The 23,569-nt window shown below is 37.3% G+C and overlaps 2 protein-coding genes across 3 annotated transcripts; both read left to right on the plus strand.

Annotated features, from left to right (window-relative positions):
• Positions 1–1,219: 1,219 nt before the first annotated feature.
• Positions 1,220–3,949, plus strand: rpl37a (ribosomal protein L37a). Its single transcript, XM_088930019.1, has 4 exons — positions 1,220–1,266; positions 2,198–2,326; positions 2,763–2,845; positions 3,750–3,949. Exons 1-4 carry the CDS (start codon positions 1,264–1,266, stop codon positions 3,811–3,813), a joined length of 279 nt encoding a protein of 92 aa, XP_088786145.1. The 5' UTR covers positions 1,220–1,263; the 3' UTR covers positions 3,814–3,949.
• Positions 3,950–9,375: 5,426 nt separating this feature from the next.
• Positions 9,376–23,140, plus strand: pecr (peroxisomal trans-2-enoyl-CoA reductase). 2 transcript variants are annotated; one of them, XM_088931124.1, is made up of 8 exons: positions 9,376–9,557; positions 12,016–12,149; positions 14,114–14,279; positions 18,834–18,915; positions 19,663–19,759; positions 20,203–20,322; positions 20,927–21,038; positions 22,560–23,140. In XM_088931124.1, the coding sequence occupies exons 1-8, from the start codon at positions 9,446–9,448 to the stop codon at positions 22,640–22,642; spliced, it is 906 nt and encodes a 301-aa protein (XP_088787250.1). In that variant the 5' UTR covers positions 9,376–9,445; the 3' UTR covers positions 22,643–23,140. The 2 variants fall into 2 exon arrangements, with proteins under 2 accessions (XP_088787250.1, XP_088787251.1); XM_088931125.1 differs by having other exon boundaries at positions 20,203–20,313.
• The last annotated feature ends 429 nt before the right edge of the window (positions 23,141–23,569 follow it).

A 23,569-nucleotide genomic window follows, 5' to 3' on the forward strand; every position in this document is an offset into this window, starting at 1 on the left:
GAATAAGAAGCCAACTTCAGCCTCGTTTACTCCATGATAGTAGCATCTTTATTCAGAGCACAAAATTTTAAACAGTTCTTGTGTAACCACTACTGTACTTCATGTATATTATGGAACAAGTAATAGGTTTATTCCATGATGAAAAGAGAAGAAAGAAAACACAACGTTTCGGCCGTGGAGCCTTCTACATGTATATTATGTTGCTATATTATAATGTTGGAGATATGTTAGAGACTGCTGGCAATATTAGATGAAGAATATAAAATAACATAGTACTTAAGAACAGTGATAAAAAGAAGATTATCTGAGTCATCTTAATTAATAATTTGCTTAATAGCAACTAATGGATCCGATTATCTCATTTAGCCAGTGTATGTTTTCATTATCTGTTGCCTCTTAGTCCTCAATTGTAAACAAAACAAAATAGTCACATTAACAAATTGGCAAATGAGAAAAAAAACAACTAAGAATGACAAAATAATTTTTAAAATAAAAATATATATTCTAAGTAATTCAAAGTAAACCGTAATTATGTAACTTTAAATTGCAGGAATCCGATTCGTGGCATTTTAGAGTAAGGGAATTCGGATGTATCATGGGAATTGTATGCGACAGTACTGAAGGGAAACGTAGTTTTGTAAACGGTCATTGTGGAGCACAGAGAATTATATAATTATCGATGCTTGTTGCCGATCAATTTTGCAGAAAATAAAATAACATGGGTTAAAATAGATTCGACACAGTCGAGTAGTTAGTAATTAAATTAAACTTAGCATGCAGTCTCAGGTCCTAATAATTAGGCAAAGACAGTTTGGGAGGATAATTAATGTGGTATTATTGTATATGAAGATGGTAATTATTCTTAAGGCATTAAAAGAATTGTAGCATTTTCTGTTTTCACATTTCCTCATTTTTTAATCCTAAAAGTTGTTTAGTGATACCTCACAAATGAAGATGCAGAATGAATAAATATATTATATACACATAGTTTCGTATAGTTAACGAAATGCAGTTTTATGCATTCACTTTTCAATCAGTGCTTATATTGGCATGATTGAAAAACCAAGCTAGCAGCTATAATTCTATATTAAGTATCGGGAGGGAAATATATTAATAACTAATCACATATTTGGTTAGAATATGTTTATAGAGAAACATTTGAATGAGATAACCCTCCAACATCCCACAATGCCATTCTCTGTCTACTATAGCGCGACTGCGCAGTAAGAACTTCCTTCTTTTGGACCTAAACCCCTTCCTACGATGGTGAGTGAGAGAGGAGCTGAAGAAAGTATTATGTTTAATCCCAAACCATCCTCTTTGATTATACTCTAATACTAGTTTTTGAATTAAGAGTGTATCGTACAGACATTGAATTACGTGCTTTTATGGCCATTAGTCTAAATCTTTGCCTAGTTGCAAGAAAATATATATTGTGGTGTTTGTACTCCGTAGCAATGGCTGCCTGCATCTTGCCGGGAGAAAGTAGTAGTGGTGACTTGAAAGCTTACTGTCGCTTACGTAATTTAAATAAAACTGAAAACCCAAATCCCAAACGGGAAATATTTTCATTTGCGCTCTTTTTCTAGTTTTGTAAATAAAGGATGTTACCCTGAATATTCTGAACTTGTATTTACGTTCTCCGTGCAGAAAATAGTTTGTAGATGAAGGGTGGTGGAATGTGTACTATCAAGATCTCTTAATAGAGAGAATGACTTGAGTTATATAAAAATATACTGCATGAACAGCTCAACAGTACTCATATACAGCAAGATTGTTGACAGTGTGGTTGATAAGAGTAGGAATGTATTTCCTGATCAAGATCCCTCTTAACACTGTTGGCTTCTGAGATACTTTGTGAATTGAGTAATGTGCTGTGCTTTATCATGGGTATACCTTAAGATGAAGTGTCTCATCTGTGGATTTTCATTCTCAGTTCTTAACTAGCATAACCAGCTGGTTAGTGGCTTAACTGGACCAGTTTAATATTCTTTCCCAGCTCTTCAGGGGCTTCTGATTTAGATAACTAGGAAACCAGTAGAGACACCATCCCACTGGGACCTAAAGCACAGTCTAGTGCCATACCAGACAAGTTAAACAATTTTACAAGAACATAACCATTCACAGGTTCCAGTTGTTGCTTACAGACTTTAACTGGATGTAGGTGCAACTAAAATGCTTTAAAATGTTTACACAGGCCAAACGCACCAAGAAGGTTGGGATTGTTGGCAAGTACGGCACCCGTTATGGTGCCTCCCTCAGGAAGATGGTGAAGAAGATAGAAATCACCCAGCATGCCAAGTACACATGCTCCTTCTGTGGCAAGGTAAGCCCAACAAGTTGAGGGCATGATCCAGTTTCACAGAGGGACCATTTACGGGATTTGCTTGTCCTCTTACTTTCAGGTTATACTGTAATGGAGAAATACTGCAGTGCATTCCCTGAGGTGTCAGAGTGTATATATGAATATACTGTCTTTTCTGCTCTTAGATTTAAAGTGTTCAAAAACAAGTAACTAGGGGAAATCATGATTAACTTTATAATATAATAAAATATGATGTGATGATCATAAAGAGTCACAAAAGCAAAGCTTTACTTCTTTTTGTTAACCTTTTTGAAGGAAATAGGTTTGATAGCATCTTCAGTAGTAGGTGTTTATTAGGGGACACGAATATTATTGAAAATAACAATACATTTGAAAATCTGCATGGTTTGACTATTGCTCCCTTCACTAAAAATACCTGGTTTGCTAAAATTTACAGACCAAGATGAAGAGAAAGGCTGTTGGCATCTGGAACTGTGGGTCCTGCATGAAAACTGTTGCTGGAGGTGCTTGGACATACAAGTAAGTCACACACAGCAGTATTTGAGAAAATGATGTGCCACAGCCATGTGGTTTTCATATCTCGTGGTTTTTGTTTTGTAACTCAACTTTTTTGTAAACGTAGAAGAATATTTGGAAGCTTAACAAACATGCAGACTGCTAGTGTCTTATTTAAGATGGAGAGGTTTGGACACATTCTCAGAAATTTGACACGTATTTTTTCAGAGGCAATAAAGAGTGATTTGTTTTAAGGAACAGTTTTATATGGACCTGGACATTTATAAACTGCACTGAATTTTTTGTATATTACAGTTTGCCACTGAGTAGGTAGTGTCAAACAAATGACAAAGTTCAGGTGTCTGTGAAGCAGACGTTTCTTTATTCATATGCATATGGAAGTCCGGCTTGCAACCACCAGACTTAAAAAATAAGTAGCTGAAGATGGTCCTTTATACCTTAAAACACAAAGAGTTACTATGACATATTCTAAACAAATGATAAAACAGCAACACTTGCCAATTAATTATATCTAAGTTGCAGACTAGACAACAGTTAGTTCTTTTCATATTCTAGGCGTACAGCCAGCTTACCAAATACATGCCCCTTATCTTACTGACCAAGGACAGGCAGCATCTTTATATACATTTGAGCACAAAGCCTACGTCAAGCCACTAGACTGCATAGTTTGCAAAAACAATAAAATTATATCTCACTTCCCGGGCATCTCTCTTATCTCTTCATTCTTCAGTAGTGACACGGTATGTTCTTACTCACAACTGACTATAATCAAATCCAAATGAGGGTAGAACAGAGCAGCACTCATTACATTTGCTAATGTCTTGTCAGATGTGAATTTTTCTGTGTGTGTAAAAATCACAAGGGTCTGTGATATTGTGTATCTGATGGTATATCTTTACTTTTCCAGCACAACATCAGCAGTCACAGTGAAGTCTGCTATCAGAAGACTGAAGGAGCTCAAGGATCAGTAAACTTCAGTGAGCCGCTAATCTAACATCAGTTTTTTTACTGTTTCCAAGAAATCTGATATGGACTCTTAATCAGTCTTGTACATTTTGGTAAACATCACACAATAAAGGAGACCACATATGTGGGATTTGCCTTTAAGTTTTTGTCCTTTTTTCCTAATCTTAAAACTCAGCCTTCTTGTCCATTGTGAAGTCTGGAAGAAATATACAGATTTGTCCACTTGCTGCTGTTAGGAATATGTATAATGACAGATGGTTTTGGTGGAGGGTGTCTGTCACTCTCGTTCTCAACCAAATGGTACAGGACTAGTTGCTTTTGAGCCAAGTCCTAACATTTGAAACTAAACAGCTTTCTACATCAAGGACTTCATGGTAGGATTTTTATCACAGTGCAGTTCCTGTGCTGACTTTTTCTCAAGTTACGTTATCTAGTGATATGGTAAAAAGCTTATGAATGGACTGGTTAATAAGGTTTGAAATGGGTGCTTTAATCCCAAGATCTTTAATTACTACTGAACAGCTTTAATAACTTTTTTGTTATTTTTAAATGTTGAGTGGGGACACAGTGGTTAGCATTGATTCTGTGGCCTAGGGTTCATTTCTGGAGTTTCATGTGTGGAGTTTGTATGTTCTCTCTTTGTGTGGGTTTTCTCCATGCACTGCGGTTTCATCCCAAAGTCAAAAAAACATACTGGTAGGTTAATTGGCTTATGAGAAAAAGTAGCCCTGGTTCCGAGTGTCTGCGTCTGCCCTGCAGTGGATAGGCAACCTGTCCAGGCTATATCCAGACTTGCGCCTGTTGTTTGCAAGGATAGGCTTCAGCAACCCTGTATTGTTTATAATGGTTAGAAGATGGATAGATGCCAAGTATTTTTAAATATAGGATATTTGAAATACTAAGGCTTAATTGTTGAGACTTGATTTTGTTTACTGTTACAGTGTAAAGAAAAAGAAAGGAAAATCTTTATAGTAGTATGAACATTTTCACAGGTGCTTGTGCTTTCTTAATCACACTGTTGGGGAAAATCTGTTTTGCATTTTTTTTCGTTTGATTTCAACAGCTGAGCCATTGTGTTCAGTTTAACTGACTCTAACTATTTTTTAGTTTTAGTAGTTTTTCTAATATACCAAGCCATCTGTAGAGTGCACTGCACAGTGCATGCAACTTGTTGCAGATGTCATTTCCTCTATCCTATAATGAACACGGAGTACCAAAAGCACTTATTCCTTGAGTTAGAACCCTTGGTTCTTGCAGTGAAAGCTAAATTGTGCTGTACTTTAATTGATTTTTTCTAAGCCTTTTTCTGCTAGAGCTTGTGTAGTTACTGTTAATTGTTCCATATAATCCAAATTCATTTTCTGCCCTTTTCTAGTTATGATGGACTCTAGTTATAAACAGGACTTATCAATCTATATCTTTGGTCTAAATATGGTAGTTTTGGAATAGGTCACTTTGTCAAAGCACACACACTTTAGTTACTGTTGGTCTGCACCTTTCCTACTTTTTTCCAGGTTGTGAAATAAATGGATATCAATATGCAGTGTTTTAGATGTTATTCTGTTTATAGGGTGTTTTGGGTTTTACCCTATATACAGTGTAACATCTAGAATTTGAGTTAATTACATACAACATTAAATGTTTGCATTTGACATATGGGAAGATTACCATTAATGTTTCATGAAGACATTAAATCTTGTTGGGAGCAGTTCTTTATGCTGCCAACATGTACTAAGTGTTTTTAATAATGAAGCTAAAGTAGTCGACTAATTCGATAGGAGGTTTAAAAAGCATCACAGGTTATATTTGGTAGATGGCATTAGTATGTGGTTATCAAGGTAGTAAACCGAGGGGAAACCAGTACAGAAATATTGAAAACGTGACATGGTGTGCCAAATAAGAACATTGGATTTGGAAATAATTGGTAAGCTTTGATCTATTGAACTGTCAAGGAAGTATTAAATTGACAACTTGAGCTGTGCACATGAAAAATACCCGTAGAACCAAAACTGAGCTCATGTTTTCCTAAACTGAAACCAGGGGGGCAATTTCATGAAGCACTTTAACTTTTTAAGTATTTTCTAAAAAAAAGCTGGATTGGGTTAAGGTTTGAGATTAGACTGTTAAGAGTTCAGATTTGCTCTAGTTGTTTGGTTACAGCAATTTAGGTTCAATCAATCTGACTGCGTGTTCTTGCCAATCTTCAGAAGGCAGGAGGGTAGAGCATCAAGTCCTTCGTTTGCACACGAAAAACCACAGTGAAAGGACATGCATCTTATTCAATTAAATTCCAGCGACCATGAGTTATGGCTCTTCTCCTGAGGAGATCAGATCTGTTCTAATGGCAAGGTGTAATACTGTAGCTACTGGAAAAGCCACAGAAGATGCCTGGCAAGAATCGTGGATAAAGGGAATGCATGTTAATTATGTAATGAAGTATCTCAAGATATGACAAAATATGGCATTGAGGTGGAGCTCCTGTTTAAACTGTTGGCTAGTTTTACAATATTGTTTTTATGCAGCAGTAATTTATGCAAGCAGCTGAACTAAAATGGACGGACCTGGCAGCAGATCAAGATCATCCCAAGTGGTGTGTGGACACCTGAAGAAGGCTCCACGGCCGAAACATTGTGTTTTCTTTCTTCTTTTTTTCAACATGGAATAAACCTTATACTTAACTAGTGTCAATATTTCCACTTGCTAGAACTTCAACCAAGCAATGTTTAGTTGTGCTGGGTGTGGGAACTTCTGGTCAAAAGAGTCTTCTGGCTTACCTTGGATAGTTAAATTCTGGGTAAATTATTTAGTGTCAATCAATAGCTCAGAAAGACACAATATAAGATCAGATAAAAAGAAGAGAAAAGCAAAGGCAAACCACACCTCTTGTAGCCACACACTACAAGCTACAAGCCACTACAAGCCACACACAAACCACACACTCCTCCTGATGCCTCTCCCTCTGAGAGGCATCAGGAGGAACTGGAACTTGAAGTTTACACCAGGTGAAAAGCCCTACTTATGATCATGCCGACAAAACCCGATTGGAACTAAGTGAACCTTGCTTGGAAGAGCAGCTATTCTGTGTTTTTAGGGAACTTTGATTTCCTTAGTCAATAATACCTATGTTAAAGACGGCCTTTCCTACTTGGGGGTGCATTTTTAGAATAGGTAGAAAGGCTCCCATTTATTTCGTAGCAACCAGGTTTGCAGAGAGATTTAACTGCATTCTGTTTTATTCAGAAGGCAGTTTATTGCTTCTTTGGCCTCTATGGGGATTGCGTAAGAGTCTAATACTTGCTAACAGTCTGGAGTTTTCTGGGTGATAAGAACATTAGGTCTCTGGGATGCCTTGTGTGCTGTATGTTTTTGTTCTGTGTAGTGTAATGTTATTGTCATTGTTAAACACTTGTTTAACCAACTATGTCTGGATTATAACTTTTCATCAAAGCTGTGCCAGAGAAATTCACATGCCTCTATACCACCTGCTCAGGATTATTCTGGAGAAATCACTTACAAATTGGGGTTATGAATAATTATTTTACTTATTGACTTAACTGCTCAGTCAGTTCCTGATATTCAATTTTCGTAGCCCCCTTTGTATTATTATAATTTGTAACAATACAATTAGAAAAAAGTATATCCTAAAAAAATTATCACCATTTGAATGATGTTCTGGTACGATGTCTCTTGTAACTGCCATTCTGTTGTCAGGATGACTTGGATGGAAGGTGAATTGCATAAGGTGTGTGGGCGGGTGGGCACAGGATTATTTCCTTGAGGGCGGCTATGTTATGCAGCAGAGCATATGCAACAATGACGTCACATGCCCTGCCTTCGGCTACCCTCAAGACACTGAAATTTTGACTTCAAGATTACAGATGTTATCCTAGTGTGGACTCTTGGCTGTTTGATCTTGTGAGGGTAGGGGGTCATTAATTACGTGTTGCATGTTTAGGTTCTGTCCCAAATAAGAAGCCCAGAAAAATTGACCTGAAACTAAATTAACGATTAACAAAATTCATTAACAACACATTGTAATAAAGATAAATGATTTTTTTTGTTCAGTCCAAACATATACCATAGAATAACGTGGACTCTAAAAATCCGTTGTAAAAATACACGTTGCTGATGTGACATCATGCATCACAGATCATCTTATAACAAATGAAACACTGAAGATGAAAACTACATTATGACCTGCTAAGATTAGGTAACACTCATTGTATACACACACATTTAAAAACTTCTTTTCATAGAAATGGTTGATAGTTACTATAGTGTCTTTTCTGTAATCCATGTTCATATTTTTATGCTAGATTTTTGTTTCACCTTTACATTGATACTGTGAATTAATTTCCTGTTTGGTCCTGTAAAGGTTTTAATGACTGTAGTCCAGAGCACCTATTACATTAGGAAATCCTAAAAGAAAATGTTTTAAACCCGGTACATACCTATAGGGAACAGATAATATTGTATAAGAGCATATTACCTATTTCATGAAAGCCCTGTTTGATATTCACTATTGCATGACCCAGAAATGTAGTGAATGCATACAAAAACCGAATGAGTACAATCTCAACTTTCTTTAGTGGACGACACAATGTCGCTTTCATGAAGCATCCCAATTCGTCAATACAGTAAAAAACGGTAAATTAGTTTCTGTTAACGCGGAGTTACAACGAGTAGTATTAACAATGTTTGAGTTTAAGAGATTATGAGTGTTAAGTATACCCTGTCTACTGAAACAGTATCTTTCAAATACATTTTATCAGCTAACGGTAAAGGATTATGGTGATACCTAAACTTTAATTTTCTCCGCAAAAGCTTGTAAAATTAAGTGGATCCATTAACAAACGTGACGCTATTTTTGTAGGGTACACAAGAGTCTGAGGTTTTAATTACAAAGGCAAGCTGAACTGCACGGAGCAGTTTAGGAATAGGTGTGTTGCTATAGTTATTTAACCGGATACAATTCGATCTTGCTTTGTGAAACAGAATCGACTGAGTAATACAAGTTTATTATTAACCAAAATAAAGGCATCAGTAATGTTGTTGGCGTGGTCAATTCATGAAATTGTTTTGGTATTTTGGTACCAATAAGTTATTCCTAAAACAATCTTTGGTAAAGAGGATATATAGGGTATCCGACTACTTTCCGACTACTTAATGTCCTCTCATTACTAATTCTCTGTTCATCTAGGGATCTATTTATTTGCAGAATACAGTTTAAATTATGTTAAAGGTGAAATTTACAGCCCTAAAACAGCTGCACGATTGTATTCTTGTACAAGGTGGGCTGAACTATTTGCACAGCCTATGAATTATTTTTTTTTAATTAGTTGGGGGTAATTTCTGTAATTGCTTTAGTCACAAGTTTCCCGTCTTTGGCTTAATACGACTTGAAAAGTCTACAACCTATCATACCTTTTTTGACTATACTGACGGAAAAAAGTGTGTGCCAATTATACTGAAGTTCCACCAGTGCACAGTGTAATCCACAGGGGAAAGTAAGGTTGAAACATTTTCTCAATTTCAAAATCCTTTTAAATGTTTTAAGTGGTAGTACCGATCTCCTAAAAAAAAAGCCTCAAATTTAAAAGGAAAATAGTCACGTGATTGAATGAACTTGATACAGACATGGCTGCCTCCAGTGTGTTCAAGTTGGGACTCTTCAATCATAAAGTGGCTATTGTAACCGGCGGTGGCACGGGCATTGGAAAGGCGATCACTTCGGAGCTAGTCCATTTGGGTATGTGTCACAGCGCAAAAGAAATGTAACACTTCTATAATTAATCGCGGATATGCCGAATCATCTTTGTATTTACTCTTTTAAACATCAGGCAGAAGCAGTTGAACTTTCACCGAGAAACGTTTTGCACAGATCTACTGCTTATTCTTTAACAGAAGTTCCTTGTCTTGAAATGGTGTACTTTCTCTTTTAATTTACCAGTTTTAACAGATGTCTGAATGAATTAATTGTGAGCTTCGTGCGCTGTTCTATTTCATTTCATTCGAAATTTAATTTCATTTCTCCCGAATGTTTTAAGCTTTATTACATAAAAATGAAATTGGAAGTAAATAGTTTCAAGAACTAGAAGATAAAAAAGCTGCATTGATATTATTCCATAGTTGACAAACTACGCTATTATGCTCTTTGGCATATTGATGAAAAATTAAGTACACCTCCTTAATATTGTAGCGCTCTCGGGCTCACGTGGGAATGCGCCCTCGCTTCGGGTCGGCCCCCCCACCGCTGGGGACTCAAACCCGGGCCTCCGGCGTCACTTAACATAGACCCAGCCAGTTGAGCTAAAGGGAGATCTCCCTGTTATTCACAGGGAAGCGCGGTGACTTTACCGCGCTGGTAAGCCGGCTCGAACAACCTGCAATTGTGGCCGTATGTGTTACGATATTTATGGTTTGGCATATTTACAGAACACATACAGTATTTGACCTTTACCTTGTCCAAAAAGGTAGATACAATAAACTTCATTTGACATATAACACAATACATTTTTATCATTATTTAATTATATTAGCATTAAATTTATTTGTTATTTTAAAACAGCATTTTTGTGTAACTTAAATTAAATTAGTAACTAAATAACATTATTAAAGAAATATCTGATAAAAACACAGCTTAAAAATATAGATAGAACCCTCTTTATACAGAAGAGCCCTCCCTCACACTAGCAATAGCCAAACTAAATCTATTCAGTCATTATGTATACATGAGTGGCTAGTCCTGGCTCCAGAAAGTCTTAGTCTAGCAGGTTGACAGTTCACCCTTAAATCAGCATTTTCTGTTGTTTTTAGTTTTGTTCACTGATGAAGGTGGGATGCTCAATTAAGCAGTCTAAAAATCAATTGACATAGAATTACCAACAATGTGTAGCTCACAAAGACCACAGCTGGTCATCCCTAACTTAATTGAAAAAAATAACTGATCAAAACAAATCAAAGCTCACACGCATTCCGACTCTGTACAAATTGATGATTCAAGGATGACCTACAAGATCTTTGATTTTCCAAGATCAGGGATGGCCATCCCTACATTACATCATCAACATTTAATGAGATGGTTAAAATTGGGGTGCACAGCATCTATCTTGGAGGATAATTGAGTCTAAATAAGTCAGATTATCTAGTTTTTTTGGTCTTCTTAAAGCACCAGCCCCTGAAGAGCTGGGGGAAGCTGTTAAAATGGTCTGATTAAGCCAATAATGAGCTGCTTCAGGTCTTTTGAGTGCAGTTGGACCACAAACCTGTGGACACCCTAGGATTGGGGACCCTGATTTTAAAAAAGAAGGTATAAAACCTACTGGACTGTGGCCCCCCAGGACTGGAAGTGGGAATCCATGGGTTAAAATGTGTTTGGTGGATAGAATTCCTAAACATGCCTTCTCAGTTAGTTCTTCATGACTTTCAATTTACACAACCCAAGACTTTATAGTTACAAGAAGAGTAATAAACACTCAAGCTAGTTTGATGTTGGATTAAGCAGGAACAAATGTTTAAAACTACCAAGAATTTGGTAAGAAACATGCTGGTTTGTATGCTATTTGGAAACTAAAACTAAGAAGATCATTTAAAATACTAACAAATAAAAAATTCACAGTACAATATTTGCTGTAGTACCACACAAACTAGATGCATATTTACACATGCATGTTTTGATGCAGTATAACAGCAGTATGATTATCAATTAAACTTTTATATTACAGATGAGACACATGTTCTTGACTTTACTCCAGTCAATAAAGACCTGTCACAAGATGCGGTTCAGAATGATGCTTTTAAGGGGGAGCTTGTGTAAGAAAGTGTAAATATTAATCAATTTCTTATTGTGTACCTGTTTGGTTTATCTGCATTACAGAGATGTTAATATATGTTGTGAAATGTTTATTTCCTTTTCACACTTACTCATGGTTATGCTAGTCCTGCAGGATGAAGGGAGTGAATTTTGATGCATTCCCTTTCTGAGTTGTGGGCCTCATGCACTCTACAGACCACGTCTGAGCAAATCTGTGGTGCCGGAGAGTCTCTTTATGGTATCTGTGGAGACACTGATAGCTGTGAAGGCCTTAAAAATAATTGGGTGGCAATGCATTTCAGTTATACTTCCACCTCACATGGTTTTGTGCCCTAGGCTGTTTTCACTCTGGGCCTGCTCTAGTTATGGCCCTATCCTTTGCTCTTCCTTTCAGGATGCAGTGTGGTCATTTCATCCAGGAAATTGGAGCACTTAGAAGCCGCAGCGAAAGAACTAACAGAGAGAATTCCTGTCTCCAGTCCTGCTAGTGTGACGCCCATTCAGTGCAACATCCGCAGTGAGGCAGAGGTAAGTAGGGATGACTATACAGTGTACAAAGCTGGAGACGGAGAAAAGTTATACATACCTGACATGAGAGATTTCTGAGCGCACAGCAGTTACAGTACGTGGCCAGTGTGCACATGCTTTTATCAATGCTAAATGTAGCAAAGAGGTCACTTTAAAAACAGAAAGCCATGTTACCTATGTTCAGATAGATAGAAACTTTATTAATCCTTTGAGGGAAATTGCAGAATTCAGTGGGTGTAGAAGGTATTGATGCCCATTGTATTCTGCCATGATACAACCTAAAACCACAATAGACTTGCATATTGTTTTCCCTTTTGGCCCATACAACATCCTCTACAATATCAAAGTGTTTAAAAGTTTGAAGCTAGAAATATTTAAAAAGAAAAACTGTAAAAATCTTCAGAATTTGCACCATATGTTGATTGGAATCCACCTGTGTGCAATTAAAGTAGTTAACCATTCAGATTAATCACAACTGTCTTTGTGTTAAATACAGTTGTCTGTGTTGGTTCCCACTGTTGGATATCGTATACAAAACAATATGAAGACAAAGGAGCTTCTGAAACAACTAAGGAACAGTCATGGACAATACAAACCAGGCAAGAGACATAAATGAGTATGAGTATGAGTATCTCACAGGGCACTGTTAAATCTTCAACGACCAGGTCATCTTTCGAAACTCAGTAGCTGGGCAAGAAGGATATTGGTCAGAGAAGCAAGGAAGAAGCTGAAAACAACCTCAAAACCTACAATGTCCCATTATTGAGGTGGGAGAAACTGTGAGTGAGTCAACAATAGGTCAGGTACTCTAGAAATCTAGGCTCTATGATGGGCAAGAGGAAGCCATATTTGAAAAAATCTCACAGGAAGTTTCATCTTGAATATGCAAAACGACATGTAGGAGCCTCTGGAATTATGTGAAAAAATGTATTGGTCTGATGAGACAAAAAATTAATTGTTTGGCCTTCATTCCAAGCGTTATATCTGGTGAAAAAAGAACACTGCTCATCACTCATGAAACACCATCCCCATATTGGAGCTTGGCGGTGGCAGCATTAAGTTGTGGAGTGGCTTTCATTGACAGGGACTGGTAGGCTCTTCAAAAGAAAGGGTAGAATGGAGAATGGATGTAGCAAAATATAGGCCGAATATGGTGCAAAACCTGGAACAGTCTGCAAAAGGTCTGAAACTGGGACGGAGGTTCATATTTCAACAGGACAATGAAGCCAAACACAAAGACAAAGCATCCTCCGAGTGACTTAAAAAGTAGGTAGAAGTCCTCAAGTGGCTCAGTCAAAGTCTAGATTTAATTCCCATAAAAAATGGGAATTAATTTTTTTTTTAAAAAAATATTTAAAAAAAAAAATAACCTGCAACAGCGGGAGCAATTTTGCAAGGTAGCGTGGGTGAAAATTAAACCCACAAGCTGTGAGAAGCTGGTTACAAAATACAGCAAAAGAGAGGCTGTAATTGCTTGCAAAAGGGGGAGCAACTAATAATGCTTAAGGGCTCAGGGGGATGAATACTTGTCCAAGCACGATTTTTTAGTTTTGTATTTTTCATAAAAATTTTCTTTTAGAAAAAATGATTATGCCCCATGTGTTGTTCATCGTACAAAAACAGTCCTGTTCAGTTGTATTGCAATTATACAACAACGCAATGTGGTGGAGGTCCAAGGGGGGTCAATACTTTCTACACCCACAGCATATTGGAAACTTGTTTATTTTAGCGGATGTAGGTGTTCTACTAAATTCAGTTTGAAGAAATATAGACATAAATAGCAAGTATGATAAAGTGTATCTAGATTTTACTTTAGCTATTTAGATATAGATCACCCGGTTAGCTTTTTTTGATAAATTGTTGTGCTTTTATTTTGGAAAATAGATTGGACCATCAAATAATGAAAAAAAAAATAAAAACCCTTAGAAACATTGCTGCAACCGTGGCTGTTGTCTGATATGCAGGTAAAGAATTTAGTGGCCTCGACACTGAGTCTGCATGGCCGGATAGACTTCCTGGTCAACAATGGAGGAGGGCAGTTCTCAAGTCCGGTGGAACTCATTAACGCCAAAGGCTGGAATGCAGTCATTGACACTAACCTCACTGGGACATTCTACTGCTGTCGGGAAGGTATGGATTGAGCTGTTTCCAGCTGCTGTTTCTTTTAGTACTGCATGAAACATTAAAGTCACACTCCAACACAAGTGAATCTGAAATGTATTTGGTGGATGTATTTGTTTTATTACAATGAGAAGGCAAATTGAAAATTTTGGCAGATGATTATGATAAGTAGGATAAGGTACATTTTGGACAGGATAGTTCATTTTGTGATGTTGAAATTATACTGTAGAATGATAAGTGCCTTTTGTCTTTTGTCAGCTGATAGACCATTAGCCGATAGCTTTTAAAGTTTTCTACACTGAGAGAGGGATGATGTGGAAGGGACATTTTCAGATGTTTTGTTCCCTTTTCTGCCAGTATGCCCTTTATTCTATGCGGTGAACTGTCTTATCCTTTAGGCCCTGGTCTCTGTTTTGTTCATGTAGCTCACAAGGAAGGCAGCTGCTGTGTGTCTTCATAATCATGGCTATCTTTTGATTATGTGTTTGTGACTGACTGTCCCCTGATTAATATATATATATATGTGGTAATGTTACAGCTATAGGGGACTAGGAAGTGTCTCTACGAGTTTAAAGTTAGTAACATCTAGCAATGTAACCATTACCAGCTTCACAGCAGTGAGAATGTTTGTTGAGAGTAAAGGGTACGCTGATCAAAAAAAAATTGAAAGTTTACCTTGGTGTACCTTGTTAAGTTGTGGGTAAATGATTGGCAATGAGCAGTACGGAAACCACCATATAAGATCACATTTAGACAACAGAAAGCAGAGAAGAGGAGAAGAAAGGAGATCAGATCACAAGAGAGATCACAGGACGAGTTGGAACTTGAAGCTTGTGCCAGGCGAGAGCCCCTACTTCTCTGAAACGCCTTGTTTGTACATTCTGTAAATATAGTAGCTTGTGTGTATGTAACGTAGTACTGGCATCTTGTCCAGAGTGTGTGGCTGCCCAAATGACCCTTAATTGGATAAAGCAGTTAGAAAATGGATGAATTTAAGTTACTGCATATAAAATTCAATTCAATTTATTTTATTTTTATAAAGCGCCTTTCACAACAAGGTTGCCCCCAGGCACTTAACAAAGCAAGTGACCATACGTGTTTTGAATACAGAACAGAAAAAAACAAAAGACAACGGAGAAGAGGAACCAAAAACTCCTTCGTAAGGAGAAAAAAAACCTCTAGGGGCCTAAGGTCAACTGGCTGCCCAACCCCTTTGGGCATGCTAACATGATACAATTTAAAAAAAATGGAAAAAATGAATAAAGGTATTAATCCATCCATCATATCTTCTGTATGTCAGTATTCCATGCAGATCTCTGTAGACCAGCAAAATCTTCCTAAACAATAGCTATTTCCACAATGTCCCTCTTGGATCTATGGCAGTGATGCAGCATCCAACTCAGATGGTGCCCAGCCCGGGCACCATCCAGACATGTGGGGAAGAGAATAGGATAGTTTGGTCAGAACAGATGTATCTACCTGGTGGGGAAACACAGAGACACACAATGGCATGTACAGCAGCACCAGCAGCCATGGTTGCAGTAGGCTATGATGTAAGGTGTGAGTAGGCTAGGCTGAAGTAATAGGTTTTCAGTCTGGATTTGAATACTGAGATTGACTTGGCATCCCGAACATTGGGTGCGAGACTGTTCCATAAGCTAGGGGCCCTGTAACTAAAGGCTTTACTGCCAACTGTTTTTTTGATTAATGCGTGGAATATGAAGAAGACCTACATTCTGTGATCTAAGTGGGTGACTTGGATTGTATACGTTAAAAAATTCCACTAGATAGACAGGTGCCTCCAAGAGCCTTATACTGTAAGTAAATAGAAGGATTTTGAAGTCCGCCCTGTACCTGACAGGAAGCCAAAGAGGTAGAGCTAAGTATAGGTGTTATATGGTCCTACATTCTGCTCCTAGTAACAATTCTAGCTGCTGCATTCTGTAAGGTGTTGAAAGAGAGATGGGTTCTCTCTGATAGTAGGGCATTGCAGTAGTCTAACCTGCTGTATACAAGAGCATCTATTAATTTCTCTGTCTTGAGTAGAGAGAAACTGCCTTAGTTTTGCAATATTTCTTAACTGTAGGAAGCATGTTTTTGATACTGTTTTAACATGAGAGTTAAACGAGAGCCTTGTGTCTAATATGACACCTAGGTTACATGCTGATTCTTTGAGGAAATTTTTAAATCCTATGAGTTAATGCTGAAGTTACAGTGGTGTGAAAAAGTGTTTGCCCCCTTCCTGATTTCTTATTTTTTTGCATGTTTGTCACACTGAAATGTTTCAGATCATCAAACAAATTGAAATATTAGACAAAGATAACACAAGGAAACACTAAATGCAGTTTTTAAATGAAGGTTTTTATTATTAAGGGAAAAAAAATCGAAACCTACATGGCCCTGTGTTAAAAAGTGATTGCCCCCTAAACCTAATAACTGGTTGGGCCACCCTTAGCAGCAACAACTGCAATCAAGCGTTTGCGATAACTGGCAATGAGTCTTTTACAGTGCTGTGGAGGAATTTTGGCCCACTCATCTTTGCACAATTGTTGTAATTCAGCCACATTGGAGGGTTTTCGAGCCTTAACCGCTTTTTTAAGGTTATGCCACAACATCTCAATCTGATTCAGGTCAGGACTTTGACTAGGCCACTCCAAAGTCTTCATTTTGTTTTTCTTAAGCCATTCATAGGTGGACTTGCTGGTGTGTTTTGGATCGTTGTCCTGCTGCAGAACCCAAGTGCGCTTCAGCTTGAGGTCACGAACAGATGGCCGGACATTCTCCTTCAGGATTTTTTGGTAGACAGCAGAATTCATGGTTCCATTTACCACGGCAAGTCTTCCAGGTCCTGAAGCAGCAAAACAGCCCCAGACCATCACACTACCACCACCATATTTTACTGTTGGTATGATGTTCCTTTTCTGAAATGCTGTTACTTTTACGCAAGATGTAATGGGACACACACCTTCCAGAAAGTTCAACTTTTGTCTCGTCAGTCCACAGAGTATTTTCCCAAAAGTCTTGGGGATCATCAAGATGTTTTCTGGCAAAACTGAGACGAGCCTTTATGTTCTTTTTGCTCAGCAGTGGTTTTCGTCTTGGAACTCTGCCATGCAGGCCATTTTTGCCCAGTCTCTTTCTTATGGTGGAGTCATGAACACTGACCTTAACTGAGGCAAGTGAAGCCTGCAGTTCTTTGGATGTTGTTGTGGGGTTTTTTGTGACCTCTTGGATGAGTCGTCGCTGAGCTCTTGGGGTAATTTTGGTCGGCCGGCCACTCCTGGAAAGGTTCACCACTGTTCCATGTTTTCATCATTTGTGGATAATGGCTCTCACTGTGGTTCGCTGGAGTCCCAAAGCTTTAGAAATGGCTTTATAACCTTTTCCAGACTGATAAATCTCAATAACTCTGTTTCTCATTTGTTCCTGAATTTCTTTGGATCGCAGCATGATGTCTAGCTTTTGAGGATCTTTTGGTCTACTTCACTTTGTCAGGCAGGTCCTATTTAAGTGATTTCTTGATTGAGAACAGGTGTGGCAGTAATCAGGCCTGGGTGTGGCTAGAGAAATTGAACTCAGCTTTCCAAAGATCTGATAAACCACAGCTGATTTATGTTTTAACAGGGGGGGGCAATCACTTTTTCACACAGGGCCATGTAGGTTTGGATTTTTTTTTTCCCTTAATAATAAAAATCTTCATTTAAAAACTGCATTTTGTGTTTACTTGTGTTATCTTTGTCTAATAGTTCAATTTGTTTGATGATCTGAAACATTTCAGTGTGACAAACATGCAAAAAAATAAGAAATCAGGAAGGGGGCAAACACTTTTTCACACCACTGTATAGTGCTCCTATCAGTATTGTTGCCTCCAAACAACTGAACCAGAGTAACAAAACGTTTTCACATATCAAAGTCTTTACTTCGTTAATGCAATTAACTAAAGTGATAATAGACAAGTTGTCGTTTATTGTGTTTATTGTGTAAACAAAATGTATATTTGAGTGTCATCAGCATATGAATGAAAGTTAATATTATGTTTTCATATTATCCTACCTAGCGGCAGCATGTACAGCGAGAACAATATTGGTCCCAGCACTGATCCCTGTGGTACCCCAAATTGAACTGGTGACATTGACGAAGCAGTACAACTGTTAGATATTTGAACATAATGAAAATGATTACTTAAATATGAAGTAAACTACTTAAATCTATAAAACAGAAAGATTGCATGAAAGTATTAATTGTTGAAGTCCTGCATCTGGTCTCTAAGGTATGTGCTCTCTGGAATAAAATATTTTTTTTGCTTTCAGTTTTGATAGTTGTCTTTCATCATTCACCTGTTGGTTATACTCCAGATACAAGCTGCAAGTTCATTGGATGGAAATATAATTGTTGCTTAAAGGAAAAGAAAACATGGAAAAAGTCTAAAACAGGATCTCACTGGGCTGGGTAGTTGATCATAAAGTAACAGATAATGCTAATTCTGCCACTTGCCTCCAGAAACAGACAGCTGTCGAACCTGAAGGAGCACCTTCATGCATTGTCATTTGTATATTTGTGTAGTGTACAATGCCTGGATGAAGGAGCATGGAGGCGCCATTGTTAACATCATCGCTGACATGTGGAAGGGCTTTCCTGGAATGGCGTAAGTTCAGGAGTGTTTAGCTTTAGCTAAATAATGAATGGGTATTAGACAAATAAATCAGAGCACCTCTGCCTTTACTCAGTAGAGTTATTTTTTTCATACCTGGATTGTTTGAGTATTTGGCTTAAACTACATTTGTCCAGCTCTGATTTTGAACACTGCCTGGCAAACTGTCAACCGAGGCCAAAGACAGTCCTCATTTATGAGTTTTTCTACACTTTCACAGATTTTAAAGCTTTTGCTTGTGTTTTTATTGTTTCATTTTTTCCATTTTACTTCTCATTATCATGGGAATTTGAGACATTTTAAAATAAGCTCACTAATTTGCAAGTGCATTCATGATTTTTTTCCATGTTGCCTTGTCAACAGCTTTCCTCAATTCATGCTTTTGTGGGTGTGTTATTTTTAGGTGTAATCTTGTTAATACAAATTAAATGTTTTAAAGCATTTTAGCAAAACTACTTTAATATTTCCTGGAACTAATCTAGGATTTTGGGCTTTGTGTTGAAGCGTGACATTTTCAAATCATCTTTCCAGAGAAGTATCATTCTTTGTGGCAAAGAATGTTACACGGTATTTTTTCTTACATGTTGGTACAATAAGAGGGGAAAAGTACTCTCGGCAAGAGAATTTACTCTAACATATCTTTGGCACTGTCAATGAGCACCCCACATCCTCTTCACTGTACTTGATAATGGACTCCGTAGCACTTTAAGCTGTGCTGTTTTTATGTCTCTACCTCTATAGTCATACTGGAGCAGCCAGGGCTGCAGTAGACAACCTAACCAAGAGCTTGGCTATTGAATGGGCATCCTCTGGAGTGCGAGTCAATTCTGTGGCACCGGTTAGTGAGTTAGCAAGAATGGCTGACTCTGTGGTTACCATGGAGAAAATGTACTGCATTTACATGATTGATTTAGTTCTGTATATTTAGTTAATGTACATATTTGCTTATTTTCAGTAAAATAAAGATGCGGTGTTCAAAATAGTAATAAATAAATGTTTTTAACAATGGTATTGTACAGAGTTGCATGATCTGTAAGTAATTTGTGACATTTATCAATCTGCAATACTGAATAGATGTATTTGAATTCTCATCTTTTCTCAAGAATTAAAAGTGCATTTGAAGTCTATTCTTTACCGCTTTTCATTCGCTTGCATCAGTGTGAGAAAAAAAACTACAGTGCAAACCATTTAGGTTTAAGTATTTTGTAAAAATGTTACTGTCATAGAGTGAAAGAATTCAAAGATGTTGGCTGATTAATATTTTGGATTTTCTACTTGCAGGGGACCATCATTTCTAAAACAGCCATGGCTAACTACAAAGAGATAGGGCCACAGCTTTTTAAGATGTCTGTTGACTTCTGTCCTGCGAAAAGGTTGGGAGTCCCAGAAGAGGTGTGTAAGGTGATCCTTGTATAAAAATACAGCACAACTCATAAAAATGAATCAATCTTACACTACTTTAAAAAGGTCTTTCTTTTGATATCGTTTCCCCTACCTCTTAGGCTTTATGAATGAAGATTGATCTTGCATATTCAATCATGAGCCAATGTTTTTCTCTGTCTTGTATTTAGGCCCCTGCAGAATTTGGAAATGAAGCAGAACATTATGCTTTTGATTCCAAAATACGACGAGCCTCTAGAAAAATTCAGTAATCAACACATCGGCTATTGACTTTTTATAATGTAATTAATGGCATTGGTTTGAAAAAGCTTAAATGCAGTATTTGGTCGTAGTTAATTTGGAAAATTGCATCTGTCATAGCAGTAACATGAGACTGATTCACACAAGTGGCTGCACTGCTGGTGTTTCCCCCCAATGAAGCTAATCTGCTTTAAAGTTACATTTCCAAAGAAAGTGACTACAGATGTTATTGAGATTGATTATATGTTTTGAGATATTCATAGTTAATGTGAGAATGCAGCAAGATCTGAGTATCAATCAGCAATTAGGGTACAGCAGGAAAGATTGCTGCTTCTCAGTGGCATGTTTTATTTTCTGTGTATAGATCTCCCCTGCAGTCTGCTTCCTGCTGTCCCCAGCAGCCTCTTTCATTTCTGGAGAGACCGTCAAAGTAGATGCTGGTCAGAGTTTATACAGCTCAGTGTGGAAAGTCCCAGGTACTTCTCTTAATGAGAGATTTATTTTCCCCAATTCTGTCTGGAGTTTTTGATTTGCTTTCTAGAGAGAGATTTTTTTAGAATTACTTTTGTTTGTGTGCATGTGCATCACCTGTTTGCAAAGTGAATGCTTTTACAGTTTTGTTTACAGTTCTATATGAACAACAACAGTAAATAAAAAATGCAGAAAGTGTTACACTCAACAGAGAGTAAGATATAGTGCCTTGCAAAAATGAGCCATATCTTTGAGTGATGTCCCATTTTTTTAATTACAAATGAGGTATACACATTTTTAAGGTGAATATTTTTAAATAAGATGTGGAATTGAAATTGGAACTCAAACTGAACACTTATGAGTGATAGGAGTTAAATGTCATCAGTAACTGAATTTTTGATTGCATATTAAGTATTTTCCCACTTTGCTGTACAGTTCATTGTCTAATGTGATTGTAATACTTATCTTACTAAATTTGCAAATTTAACCAGGATTTTTTAAGAGCAGGAGAAGGCTTATTATTACCTATGTATCATAACCCTCAAAGAGTCAAGTAATATAGTGCAGATTTTTCTCAAAACCCTTTTTTTAACATTTTCTCACATTGTATAATCCGAGGCGAATAATCAATCACAAGGATGCTGATTTATGAATTATGGATTAATAGCAAACCAAAAAACATACGACTTCCTTTAGCCAGATGACGAGATTAATATGGTCTCACCAACAATATAACTTTAGGCTAAAAACTGTAAAAGCTGTGAATTCCACAAAATCACAAGTGTGAAGGTGATCACATAAGCACAAGTAATCACTGTAGCAAACCAATGGCTTGTTTTGCTTTGACTGTCCTGGTAAAATGGACACGTTACCAGGACAGTCAGTTTCTGACTTGTGTCAGAATTAAATTTGTGCAGGAACTGGGAATGTGGCAGCACTGGCAAAAGACGGTAAAAACTGTGGCCCAGGTAAATTAAAAAAGTTATTTACTCCCCCCATAACAAAAACATTTGACCCTTTACAATTCTGGTTTCTTCTAGAATTGTAAAGGGTACAACTCTGTAAGTATTAAAATGTCTTACATTATTACATCTAACAGAGATGTTAGATTTTAACATTACATATTAAAAGTTTAATATGCACACCAATATTCTGTAGGAATGGACTGAAGATTTGTACATTTTGCAGTTCCAACACAAAAAAAGTTGTTCTAAAGGGCTTTTGGGGTATGATGGCAAGCAAAATTGTGGCGGAGAAATCAGCACAACATATTCTTAACTTTCTGAGGCTACATCAGGCAGCGGCTTCATTAGCAACAGTTGTTTAGCAAAGGCAGGTAAGTATCTTGCTTCCATAAGAAGATGGTCTTGTGACTTTCAGCTGCTTTGCTGAAGTATTGCATGATGTACAGTATACTTCGGTTATATACTGATAACATTAAAAATCTTTAAACTATGAGTGAGAAAGCCAGAGTGTGATTGGGGTCCTGTAAGTGCCTGATTTTCTCCTGTGTTTACAATGAGCAGATCACAACGCCTGGCCCCCAGCTCCAGAGGGCGAGAACACGGACACACTGAGAGAGATTATGAAAAGCAAGTCCAAGTTGTAACAGTCTACTTAAAACATCTCTGCCTAGTGTTTCCTCCTGAAAGCCAATTCAAGAAGATTATAATGAAAGTTCAGGAGGGATGACAACAGCCAAGTTCAATCAGCCTCAGCTGTCAGTAATTTGTAATCATTTCTGACATCATTTCCTCACCTAAAAATTATAAATACTATACATTCTCTCCCTTTCTTTCCCTCGCATATGTCTTTTGCATCCCTATACCCCATCTCCACCTCTGCAGTTCTCCCTCGGTCAGTCCTCACTCTGCATGGAGGTCCTAGCCTCCTTATCCTATGGCCAGGAGGTTAGCTCTCAGACAAGCGAGTTAGGCCGAATATATAATGACTATAACACTCAATAAATCTTTCAATGTGCTTAATTCTTGAGTGTTATTACTTCTAATGAATATATCTTACACATGCAAATTTCTCATTCTTATTTTTTTCCCTCAGTAATCTCAAATACTTAAAAAATATATGAAATAAATGAAATGAAATAGCATTACATTGCATGAAGTTGTCGTCTTATTAAACTGAAATAATCAGGCTTTGCAAATCAAACAGCTAGCCCTTGACTCACATATGCTAAGCACAGTAACATACTGAGAAAATGAAAAACAGGAGCACACGATACAAACGGGAAAGGAGGAACAAAAGGGAACCAGAAGGTAGACCACCGGATGCACTTGAATGGGTTCTCCAGGATAAGATAACAAATAGTAAAAACAACTGTTAGAATGAATAGCCTTTTGTAAAATGAGACAACTTTGTGACTTAAAAAAGGTGTACATGAGTAGCCGTGTCTGCTTTTGAATTTTGAGGTGTTAGTTTAACGGGACCTTGTCACTGATATTCTCTCTCTCTAGAGAGCGAATAAAGCTGGTTCTCAAGTTTCTGATTCTTGGTGTGGATTCTAAAGCCATTAGAAAAT

Source organism: Atractosteus spatula, chromosome 13, assembly GCF_055471065.1.
Source record: "Atractosteus spatula isolate fAtrSpa1 chromosome 13, fAtrSpa1.hap1, whole genome shotgun sequence".
NCBI lineage: Eukaryota > Metazoa > Chordata > Actinopteri > Semionotiformes > Lepisosteidae > Atractosteus > Atractosteus spatula.